At 38.0% G+C, this 12761-nt stretch overlaps 1 protein-coding gene across 1 annotated transcript; it reads left to right on the top strand.

The window, feature by feature from the left end:
• The first annotated feature begins 2315 nt into the window (after positions 1 to 2315).
• LOC112192028 (phenylacetaldehyde reductase) lies at positions 2316 to 4964 on the top strand. The gene is made up of 6 exons (XM_024331541.2): positions 2316 to 2455; positions 2776 to 2945; positions 3323 to 3514; positions 3622 to 3784; positions 3918 to 4101; positions 4201 to 4964. Exons 1-6 carry the CDS (start codon positions 2338 to 2340, stop codon positions 4358 to 4360), a joined length of 987 nt encoding a protein of 328 aa, XP_024187309.1. The 5' UTR covers positions 2316 to 2337; the 3' UTR covers positions 4361 to 4964.
• The last annotated feature ends 7797 nt before the right edge of the window (positions 4965 to 12761 follow it).

Here is a 12761-nt window from a genome sequence, read left to right as displayed (position 1 = left end):
GGCCGGAAAAGTCGCCGGAAAAGGGTTTACCGGTGTTGACCGGCCGTTGATCGTTGACCAATGCTGACGTGGCAGTGGGTCCCTGTGATGACGTGGCAGTGGGTCAGGGTGCTGACGTGGCCGTGGGGTCTGCGTCAGTGGGCTTGGGCTTCTGGGCTTCTTTTGCTTTCTCTTTTTCTTTTCTTTTCTTTTCTGCCGGTTCAAGATGCAGCAGCTCAAGTGGCCGGTTCACGCCTTTTTAGGCCGGTTTTTGCAAATTTTCTTCCGATTCCTGAAACTTCATATCAATGGGCTTCTGGTATCAAAATTTGGTGAAATTTGAAGGTTCGGAAGATGGTGAACCGGTGGAATATTTGCTGCGAGTTGTATGGAGCTTCCGGTGGCCGGTTCGGTAAGTTTTCGGCCGGTTCTTGGGGTGGGGCCGCCGGTTCTGGACTCCTGAGATCGATTCCTTTAAGGTGTGAGGTGGAGGCAGAAAAGGCTTCAACGATTTGTATTCGGATTCAAAGTTTTTAGCTTCTTGAATCAGGGTTTGGCTATTTGTTTCAGGGTTAGGGCTCGTGTTGATAACGTGTTGTAGAGAGACTGAATTTGAGAGGAATTTGCTGTGTGTTCTCATTGATAATAGGGGCCTCTTTATATAGAGGATTACAATGCATAGAATCTCAATCATACAAGGAAAGTAATTCTACATTGATTAGGATTCTAGATCCTTCTAATTAAATCCTATTACGACTAGGTCAAGTAACCTAGAGTTTGGGCTACTCAACAAAGCTGATTTATTTTTTTATTTTTTATTGGATTATCTTGGATCATCTCAATCTGATTCTGTCGTGAATCCACCCACCAAAAAAGCCAGAGGCGAGCAGTCCATCCTTCTGTCAGTCAGCCCCCAGCGGTTACGGCTCCAAGAGCACCGCTGAGCAAGTCACCGACAGCTGCTCCGATCTCCGCTCCATCACGACCATCATCACAGGTACATGTTCCTCCAATTGGCGCCACCCAAAAAATAGTCTAACCTATGCTACTCCACCATTTCAAGAATGTATTCAAGATGCAATATAAAAGTGACAATATAAATACTCTGCGGATCGGGCGAGCGATTTCCCATCTTCAAATTCTTCTTCTAAAATTCCAAGGATTTATCATTTATGTATCTACACCTGGTACTTTAGACAAAAACTTAGACCTTTCACGCACTTCCAGAAGTTTAAAATGTTGAATAGTCAAGAAAAGGATTTGACCATAAAGAGTGAGATTAGCAATCACATTTACAATTCACGATCCCTTTCATTTCTTCAAGTTTTTTTTTTCAGCCTTTCTGGTTAGTTTGAAATTCGATTTGCCCTTATATCTGTTGGTTCATTTGGTTGTTCTAATTTACTCAACATTAGTGTTATTTCCTTGTGAAATGTAGAAATTGTGGTACACATTGGTACAAAATTGATATGCTAGGAAATGAATCAATGCAAATATTGAATGAAATTTCTTGAGTTCAACAACCACAAAACGGAGTGAAAACTTGATTTAATAATAAAAAAATATGCCTAAACAAGTTCACCCCGTATTAGGAACATCAACAACATAACGACCCAAATTTGTACCAACTTGCATTTTCTGGGAATATAAACCTAAGGGTTAATTGCCTTCCGCAGACCGGGTGTCATCGCCTTACGTAAATGTTGTGTGCAACCTTTGCATAGAGGATATCGCGGCCTTTCATGGGTACGAGTGTACGACACATGCCTTTGTGATATTGGTTTAGGTCGTGGAGGAGAGGGATCTTTGGACTTATTTTGGTTAGGTCCCATTGGGCGCCTGTGGTTGGTTTGAAGTGATTGCAGATCTGCAGAGTACACGATTTTGCTACAAAAAAAAAAAAAAAAACCTCTTGGTCAAGCTGTCACTCATTAAGCCGTTTGGATTTTTGGCAAACAAACAAGACCAGAAAAGAATGTCTGCTTTCGAAAACATCCTGGCTGTTTGCCTGTTTCAGTACTAGACTTTAAGAATGCATGGTGAACCTTCATCTGTTGAAGCATTTCATGCGACTAAGCTAGCATGCCTTCAAAAGATTGGAATTGAATAGTAGCTAAGCTATGCCACTGTCAATGATCATGACGCAGGTGCTGATTGCAACGCGTTTGACTTTGGTAAGAGAACAAAAAGCTGATGACGCCTTCCCTTTCGTCACAAATTAACGAGTGACAACGTTAATTTGTTCTGAGGTTAAGAGTGACGTACTGAAGCTGCCTCGCATTATTGACCCAGATCATATATAATAACATACCATGACTGTACACAAAGCTTCTGAGCCGAGAGAGAGAGAGAGAGAGGATGAGTGGAGAAACTAAGGTTGTGTGTGTAACAGGAGCCTCCGGTTACATAGCATCGTGGCTAGTGAAGCTCTTATTACAACAAGGTTATACTGTCAAAGCCACCGTTCGTGACCCAAGTCAGTACTACTACCGAATCCCACTTCAATAACTTTTGTTTTCATATGCTAATTCTGTTTTTTGTTTTGTTTTCCATAACAAAAGTTTAGGATCTAAGTCAGGATCCTTTGTTCTTAGTGTCCAGTGTTGTTTACCGTCATTAGCCATGTCGGTTTGGTAAAAACCTTAAATTTGCAACAAGTGGTCAATTTTTTTTTTTTTTAGTGCCAAATTGTATATACTGTCGATTAATTTACAGTTCTGGGTTATTAAAAATGGAGTCGGATTTGGACTCAGTACTGATGTGTTATGCACTTATGCGTATGTATGCGACATGCAGATGATGCAAAGAAAACAGAACACTTGCTTTCACTTGATGGAGCTAAGGAAAGGCTTCATCTGTTCAAAGCAGATTTATTAGAAGAAGAATCTTTTGACCCTGTCGTTGATGGATGCGAAGGTGTTTTTCATACAGCATCCCCTGTCCTATTGTCATCTACTAATCCGCAGGTTAGATCAAATTTTTTGAATATGCTGCAATTAGTTCCTGTAAACTGTAATCGTGCATAATGCTTACAGGTTTTCTTTCACCAGCTATATATATGAAGCATTCTTCATGCATAATAAATACTTTAATGACCAGGTGGCACAACTTATATAACATTGTGCTCTAATCAATCTCCTCGAAACATTAGTTACATGTAATCGACAGACCCAATGATGATGGTTAACAAGAAAACGTACAGACTAAAGAAAAAATACTTTTCATAGAGGAACATGTGTGTGTGTGTGTTTTAATTTGCTTTGTATTTGTTAAGAAAATCACCATAATTTTCAAAGCAATCGTTATGTAAAAACAGCAATAATCCTTTGTCTCTATATCACAGGCAGAACTGATTGACCCTGCAGTAAAGGGAACACATAATGTTCTGAAATCATGTGCAAAATTTCCGACTGTCAAGAGAGTGGTTTTAACTTCTTCTATGGCTGCAGTAATATTGACCGGAAAACCTCTGACCTCAGATGTGGTAGTTGATGAAACATGGTTTTCGGATCCACTTTTTTGTGAGAAGAATAAGGTACAACTTTGTGTTCTACGTTTTGTGAGAAGTATAACTGTATAAGGTATGGAGTTATGAACTATGAAGTTGAACTTTCTTAATTAATTTTTCACTTGTACGTCCAGCTATGGTATATTCTTTCAAAAACTATAGCTGAGGATGCTGCTTGGAAATTCGCCAAGGAAAATGGGATTGATCTGGTTTCAATAAATCCAGGGTTTGTGATTGGTCCGTTGTTACAGCCGACTCTCAATCTCTCTGTGGAAGTGATTCAGAGTCTCCTAACTGGTACGTACACATATCTTCAACACCTATCTTTTTCAATCTTCCATGATTGGGGTAGAGTTTGATGGAAAGTCAGTTGAATGATTCTTGTGCTGCAAGCTAGCAATTGATTAATTTTTGTTGCCCTTTTATGTAGGCAAGGCATTGCCCGCTTCAAATTACAGATTCGTTGATGTTAGAGATGTTGCCTCTGCGCATATTCAAGCCTTTGAAGTTCCTTCAGCCAGTGGAAGGTATTGTTTGGTCAGCCATGTTGCACACATTTCCGAGGTTCTGAAGATTATAAGACAATTTTATCCCACTTTGTACATTCCGGAAAGGTACGTTGTCATTTGCAAAATACAACTGGTACCAGTTTCACTAATTAAGATTACTGCTAGCTATCCTACTAAATTCCCCTTATCATTAATCATTGGCAGATATGAGGATGACAATAATCCTCATCGTATTCTTCCTTCTGACCCAAGTTATCAAGTATCCAACGAGAAGGCAAAAGGTTTAGGAATTAACTTCTTTCCTTTTGAAGTAACGGTCAAAGACACTGTTGAAAGCCTGAAGGAGAAGGGCTTCCTCAATTAGGTAGCTGAATTTAAACGTACACATTGATCAGATGTTGGCAGTACTAGTCTTTTCTCTGATAAACTCCAAAGAGAATAGTGAAGATGCATGTCCAGGATTCCTTAAAATAACTCAGTCAGATTCGGAGTTGTCTAGGCAAATGCTCAGTTGCTTTCAGCTCATTTAAGTGCTCATTAATTAGAAGCATATTTGAAGAATTAAATAAAAGGAGAATCAGTAAATCTTGACTTCAGCTGCTCGTATGGATTGGAGAATCAGTACCTCTTGAGTTCTTAGGTTGTCTGTTGTCTTGCTCTTTTGGTTTCTATATACTTGTTGCCCTTGTTCTGGATTGTAAGCCTTCCGTAGGCGTTGCCATTGTTCTTTCTTCTCTGTATGTTTATTCGAGTGTGTAAAACATATGCACCCGCATCAGGCTTCCCTGGTTGGAAAGAATTCGTCCTCGAATTTGAGCCATTGATTGAAGAAAATTCAACAAAATCTTCCATTGCTTCAAATCTTCTTTTGACAGATTAGCTTGCAATTGATTCCTTCCATTCCAAATAAATAAATACTTTGAATACCTTCCTAATCTTGACTTGAGAAATCTGCTCATAATAATAAATTTTGCCAACCCAAAATATGTCTCACCTTTCTTGATATGATTGACAATATCAATTAATATCTTCGGAATCTGTAAGTACAAAATACTAACCCCAATGAAATCAACAAATTGATGAGTTGCATCTTCTTGTAATGGATCATGAAATTTGAGGGATGCATCAACACTCTTCGCCAGCTTGTTGGAGACAAATGACTTCTTAAGATCAACACCAACAATTCTGTTAGGATGCTTACGTATTGACCCACACATACTATGTTCTATTTCTTGAGATCCTAAAACAATGTCGACATCCAGATCTAGTTTGGGCTTTGGATCTGAATTACCCACATGATCATCCAATTCAAAGATATCACCCATGCATGAATTAATTCCATGACTTACAATTGCTGATGATGTTTCCACAAGATGGACTGGCATGGCTTTAACGATATTTTGTTGCACTGGGAGATGAATCATTTGCATGGGCAGGTCAACCTCTTCAATCTCCAAGCAATTTTCATCACAATCTTCAGAATCATAATTATCTTCATCCTGTATGTCTGGCTCACACAAAGAAGCACAGCGATGAGAGAGATCAATGTATTGTTCCTCCTCAATACTCTCACTGCTTTGGTGTGAAACTTCGATGCGATTGACACATTGATTATAGGTGGTAACGTTTCTCTCCCCGTCGGAACTCTTACGATCTTGTCGTCGAGTTTCGATGCGATCGACACGTTGATGATAAGTGGTAACGTTTCTCTCCCCGTCAAAACTCTTATGACCCCGTCGTCGAGTTTTGATGCGATCAAGACGTACCGCAAGTTGCTGAAGCATCCTTTTGATTTCAGCCATGTTGTTGTTGATGTCACGACCCTCCATTCGAAAACCTCCCCTTCGTCGCCCGACCTGAGACATGGAATCCACCAAGCTCTTGCCAAAGCTCTGATACCAATTAATGGGGAAAAGGTATCGAACACAAGCCTCCAACAATCACTCAACAGACACAAGAAATAAGGAGTAGCAAACTCATAAAATAGGGCAAATCCATGCCACAAATAAACTGATATCATTCATAAACTATAAGCTATGTAACAACGATTACATTACCCATATTTATAGGGTTTACAATACTTGGAGAATAAGTTGACTTAAGCTAAAATGGAAAGCTAATTAAATGTAAAACCTAAATTAAATGTAAAAAGATACCCTAAAAATATCTAAACAATGAAATATCAAATATTACAAATTTATAATAAAACAACAAAATAATGCATTTGATGTTGCCCCATATGCACCCGCATCAGTAAAACTTGAAACCTTCCTATAGCATTAATAAGTGTTTGGGCCTTTCCCATTATTGCCGATTGATTTTGGTGATGAAGGTAGCTCATGATACTTTATCATGGTATCAGAGCTGATTCACCCACATGTGAAAACTAAACGGTACGGTCACACGTGCTCCACATTACTCACGCTAAGGCGGAGAGGAAGCATGTTGTGCAAGAGGGGTCCTTGTTTGTTTGGCAAATCAATGCTGGCTTTAGTGGAGTTTGATGAGTTATGTGAAGCTGCTAGGGTTCCGACCACTAATATTCCGGTGTGGGTGGAAATCTTTGGACCGCCTTAGCTCTATTTACGGAGGGGTTGGCACTCTTGATTGGCTCAACTCTAGTTTTGGTACTTCAGTTGAATTAGTTTGGATTACGGCAAGGAACAACAACTAGAGTTCGGATCCATCACAATCTTTAGGATCCGATGAAGTAGGCTTACCCATCGTTGGTAATTGAATTTTATTCTAGTGCGACGGCGTTAGTCTGTTTTTGTTACAAGCGAGTTGGGGCTTTTTTGTTGGGTGTGTGGTTTGTTGGAACACTAGAAAACTAGGTGCTTATGGTTGTCGGGGATTGAGAATGTGCCCATCACTGTGCGTGCAATCCTTGACGCTAACATAAGGGGTTTTTGAAAGCAATCTTGTTGTTTTGAAGGAACCTGCTGCAAGTGTAGGTGCATATGTGGCCATGATCCGTTTGTCCGATCTCATGGCTAATGCCAAGCTTTTAATCTCTTCACGGAGGCATCCAAGCCACTCATGTTCACAATCCCTGTGCATGTTGGTGCACATTCTTGCGGAGCAGCTGGAGAAATTTCGAATTAAGCCTATATCTGTGCCCATACACTATGCCAAGAAGGCCTTCAGACGACACACTTCAGACGACATAAGTTTAGTTTTATGTCGTCTGAGTTTTTCAGACGACATAATTTTTTTTTCTGTTGTCTGAATATACACTAAAACCATACTAGTTTAATTTGGAAAAATGGTGAGCATTCAGACAACATATTTGTGTAGTTGTAGAAGGTGGTGATTTCCTATCTCAAATTTGGATAAATGGTGAGCATTCAGACAACACATTTGTGTAGTTATAGAAGGTGGTGATTTCCTATCTCAAATTTGGAGGGATATCCAAAAGTTGAGAAGTGCTTTTCCCTCTCAAATAGCCAAGCCCTAATTGACTAGAAAATGTTTTGACATTCAAACAACATTTAAATGTTGTCGTAGTGTGGAGGTTGTTTTAAAAAATTTTGAGTTATTTTAACTCATGCTTTTTGACATCTATCCCTCGCAAATTAAGTGATTTTCTCTCCTTCTCACTTTGCTCTCTTAACCCGACCTAGAACCCGTGACTTGTGCATTTTGACCTCTATCCCTCGGACTCAATCAAAAGCTCTATAAGATCTCGATTCTCACTCTCTCGATTATTCTTCTTAGCCTCTCCTTCTTCTTCTTGCTGGTCTCTATTTCATCTTTCGTGTTCAGATTATGGAGCTCTCCAGCAACCAGTAGAGCTCTCTAGAAATTCGATTGGGATCTTCTAGGCCATGTCGAGTCACCGAAACCCTCAAGGCAACACCAATAGGCAAGCCAGAGGAAGCAAGGGTTTCGCCAAAACCCAAAAGGTCTTCGTCCCCAAAAATCAAGGCCAGAATCGTCCCAAAGGCCCTAAATCCCCAAATTCCACGCTCTTTGCCTCTCTTCGGCAATAGCTGTCCGAGCCGTCCAATGCTGAAGTTTCAAGTGTTATTGCTTCTGCGCCGCAGGAGAGTACGTAGTAGTAGGGTTCGGATGGGAGAGAGAGGCGAGTGGGTATCGACCAAGAGAAATTTCGTGAATTACTTGCCCCAAGATGAGGCGGTTTCTGCTAGCCTAGGCGCCGACGAAGGTGGATTGGATGCCGTGGAGTCTCAGAGAGTCGTCGATCTTCTCAATAGAGAGCTTTCTCGATTGCTCAAGCTAAACCCTAAGGAATTTTGGAAACAAGGTATTGGTGGATTTGTCTTATCATAATTTGATGAAAGAACTGTTAGCATTTCTGTTTTCTAAGTTTTGATTTTTGTTTATTGATCTCTGACCGCTGTTGTTCTTGGTTCAGATTACTGTCAGTGGCTAGTGATATTTCCTTACGTGGATTTCTGAACGCTTCCTACAGTTTCGTAACAGGGGATGTGATTTCCCTCATCCCGGAGCCAAGGACATGGTGGCAGGGGTCATTGTAGGGGAACTAATCTTATTCCAATGAGTTGTTGATGGGTAGAATTTGACTGAGATTTTTTTTTTCTTGGGTTGTATGTATGGTTCTAAGAATGATGTGGACAAATTTGGTTTGTTTTCTCATGCTGCTGTAGAATATGTACTCCAAAGTGGATCTCATTCTGTGAGTCAGTCATGAACAAACTGAAATATCTTGGGACTGTATTAGTTTCTTAAAAATATTTGAAGTTTGAATTAATGTACATATATAATTAAACATGCTTTTGATTACTGTCTTCATATGCAAGTTCAATGTTTTACAGTATGAGAAGGAAGATTTTTTTGGTTTAAAGTATGAGAATGTGAGAATTTTTCAGTAGTTGTCTATTTACTTATTATTTGTTGTGTTCACCTTGCAGCTGCAAACACAGACTCCAAACAATCACCAGATGCATATAATATGCTTCACTTAGGACTACATGCATATAGACTAAGCCTAGCTAATTAATACAGAGACTTAGAAAAGAATATGCCTATGATTCTAGAATAAGCCTTGGCTAGCTAGCTATTCTTTTGCATATGTCCTGACCTATAAGAAACCTTAGTAAAAAAGGAATATGAGGTCGGTTGGCTCCTTCATATCAGCAGAAGTATTGTGTAGGCTTTGTTTCTTCATTTTCGTTTTTGGGTTTAACTGCCTTCTTCCTGTGCCTAGCTTCTTAACTTTGCTTTGGATTTCCATTTTCATTTGTTTCTTTTATTGTGTTTAGTAACTTTTAAGGAGGTGAATCTCAGCTGGACAATCTCATTAGGCACCAGAAGGTTGTATCTTTCAGGCGAGTCCCTGTTATCTTACATTTCTCTTTTGTATCCATATGTATTTGTATTTATGTTTTCTGTGCTTATGGCTAGGGGATAAATTGAACAAGTGCTATCTTTGTTTGTAGATTGACTGTTTGAAATATGATTCAGTGAACATGAGGGAGTTGGAAATTAGAAATCGGTATTGTAGACATGTCGATGAGCATACTTCAATTGTTTCAATTCACTATAATGCCTTATTTGAATGATACATGAAATTTGCTTCTGTATAGACTATTTCTTAAAAGAAATTTCAGTTTTATCATTTGGTGATTAACATTTTTAGCCTTTTGCTTATTTTCTATCCCTTGCAATTTGATTGATTTGCTCTATGTTTGCACGATGTTGTTTCAGTAAGGATCAAAGAACCTGCAGTTTTATATCAATCACTTAATCTTCAGGTACATAGTCCTTCCATTTATTTCTTTAGATTTTGATTCTTAATGGTATAGGTGTGTAGACTTCATATAGCTGCATTAGGTGCTTTCAATTAACGAGACATGCACTAGAGTCTGTATTGGGATGGTATTGCTCTGCTAATGAAAATTGGTTAGCTTGGATTTGAGATTAGCATTAGAAACTTCATTTGCTATTAGGTTTTTGGTTTCAGTCCCTGCTTCTGACATTGAAGTATTGGGATCATAAAGTCTTAATTTCAAAGGAAAAGAAAGCCTGAAAGGAGTTTGATTATGTAATTCAATAGCAGATATATGAGTCTCTGTTTTCTGTGTATGAATGTTGTCTTCTATCAATTCTGCAGCTTTGATCTTCAATTAATTGTGAGGACAACGAGCTTCTACAATGCATTTGCCTCTTGGTCCACTTTTTGTATAGATAGAACTGGAACAAGCAATGTTTTGATAGGCTTAGCACCTTTGTGTATGTACACCTGGGGTAACTAAGTAAACTTTAAACATAGCTAGATAGCCTATTTTTTTAACATTCCACTATGCTGAGATCATCTTTTGTTTTTGTTTTAGATGATTTGCAGTAATGAAAACAGTTCATTTATATTCTCTCATATTAAGTTTAGGGCGTAGGAAAAGACATTATGGTTATAATTCACATCCCGCAGCAAAGTGTGGGCACCGTTGCTAGTTATCCTAAAAAGTCTGTTAATTTACTGCTTTTCAATCATGATCTGTATTGTTTGTTAAAATGATGGATAAGCTTTAACTTGTGGTTTTTGCCTATTTCCTATTTGTTCATCTTTGAGCTATACTTCACTGGGCATAAATTAAATGCAAACAAATACTTGTTCTAGGGTCAGATTTGGTTGTGGCTTGTGTCGGTATTGCTTTTCATTGAGCTACTTGGTCTTTTTCATGTGACAGGCTTCTTTGAATGAGAAGAGGTTGATGCTGAATGAATGAATTAAGTCAGAAGATTCTGGGAGGATTGCAGAGGCTAGGACACTAAATCACTAGACAATGATTTACAATATTCAGTTTATTGTTCTACATTTATTGGTAACTGAAAATCTATAAAAATTGAATATGAATTTCAGTTTATTGAATATGAACTTGTACTATATAGGATCTTTTTATCTAATAATTCATGTTGGCTACTTTTTCCCAACATTACTATCAAAGAGCTTGATTTCTACACATGACTAATGATCAACAATAGACTCATTGTGTTCTAAACTATAATCCTCCCTCTATAAAGATTGTCAGTGATACAAACCATAAAAGCATAGGCAAAGTATATGGACAAAGTTTCCTGTTGCGAGTTAGAATCCAGTACCATGGCAATGGAACCTTAATTTTCCGCATTTGTTTAATTTATACTCTTGTCTGCAGGAACAATTTCTTGCACAGAGGAATCTTCTCGTTGGTGTCATAAAGGTACAAAATAGTTAAAAAGATGATTTTGAACTTCTCAAGGCGAATAGCCTTGGTACACCATACGTGCTTAATTCTTTATGCCCGATGGTGTTCTAATTTTTCACCATAAAATTGTGATGCAGGGATTTTTTGAACTGACTGGCTGTGGCTTTTTTCTTAAGGTTAGCATTCTCTTGTTATTTTGATCCTTGACATTTCCTTTTGCTGGTCTTCCCCTTCCAATTTCCCGGTGAAGTGAGAATTCAGAATTTAATTTTTTTTTCATTTGCTTTCTATAAATGATCTGTGAAACACCATTAATGGAGTGCTAAGGACAAAAACCAAGAGTGGAGTGGTAAGGTAATCAGTAACTAATCTACTGTAATAGTGATTTATTGGATTAATCTATTGTGATCTATAACTAAGGTTTTGTCCTTGTTGTCCTTACAGTGAGAAAGAAAAGCAAATTACTACTACACAGTGGAGAATGTTGATGTTGTCCTGGCAGAGTGGGTGAAGTATGTTCTTAAGTTCAAAGATAACTAGTGTGTAGGTTAATTAGTAGTTGGGGATATGTAGCATCAACGTTTGGACATGCATAGTTTATATATATATATATATATATATATATATATATATTTGCCAGATTTTGATTGCAGTACTGCTAGCTATTTTGCTATGTTGTCTAGTGCTTCTGGATTATTAGCAAGCAGTGCTGCATGCATATATTTTGATGGCTGCCCAGATTAGTAGATATGGGTCTTTTATAACTCATGATTAGGTTTGTGTACATGAGACAATGGTGAATTAATGGAAATTGCAATGAATGATTTTAGATGTGAATTTTATAGTTTCAAGAATAGCCAATTTTAATTTCCAGAATGCATGCATACCAATTGTACAGGGGACTACTAAAATGTGTCGTCACAAACTGCAAGCTACAACGAAAGCACACCAAAACGTGTGGTTGCAGCTGCACAGACACAACACAAAAACTAATAAGAAGTCTATTGTCTTTTTGACAATAGGACAACAGAAAATTGTAGTCTGAAAGGCAAAACAACAACGTAAGTTAGATGAAAGTATTGGCTAAAGTGATAGCAACAACAAATAAGTGTGATTGGACGTGATTACAGACAATATAAAACACGTACTATTAGTGGTCCTTTTTATATTCAGACCACAAATATTTGTCGTCTAAATAATCTCAAACGACACTAAATTGTCGTCGTAATGAGACTGACATAACAGAAAGAATATGATATCTATTGTCTAAACCATTTCCCAACATCACATATGTATAATTTCAAAATCTTTCACACAACACTTAAATGTCATACAAACCTACCCTAGAACGACACTTAATTGTCCTCTGATGCTCTTTACGACCACATATAATTGTTATTTAAAGTAAATTAGCACAACCTTTAAGTGTTGTTGTATGAGAGAAGACACTACATACGAGTCTTCATATTTCTTATTTAAGGGCATTCAGACCACACAAATAAGTCTTGCAAATATGCTTCACACAATAGTATTTAAAAAATACTGTGGTTGTTCTATTAATCAGACAATACAAAACTGTTGTTTGAATGCTTTTAA

This window comes from Rosa chinensis, chromosome 1, assembly GCF_002994745.2.
Source record: "Rosa chinensis cultivar Old Blush chromosome 1, RchiOBHm-V2, whole genome shotgun sequence".
Lineage (NCBI taxonomy): Eukaryota > Viridiplantae > Streptophyta > Magnoliopsida > Rosales > Rosaceae > Rosa > Rosa chinensis.
The sequence above is the reverse complement of the archived record's forward strand: the minus strand, read 5'-3'. Positions and strand labels throughout refer to the sequence as shown.

What these genes read in the sequence shown, in the direction of transcription:
- LOC112192028 (XM_024331541.2), top strand. Translation starts at nt 2,338, where the DNA reads ATGAGTGGAGAAACTAAGGTTGTGTGTGTAACAGGAGCCTCCGGTTAC. An exon ending in GATTCAGAGTCTCCTAACTG is followed by an intron (nt 3,785 to 3,917) that starts GTACGTACACAT and finishes CCTTTTATGTAG; the next exon opens with GCAAGGCATTGCCCGCTTCA. An exon ending in ACTTTGTACATTCCGGAAAG is followed by an intron (nt 4,102 to 4,200) that starts GTACGTTGTCAT and finishes AATCATTGGCAG; the next exon opens with ATATGAGGATGACAATAATC.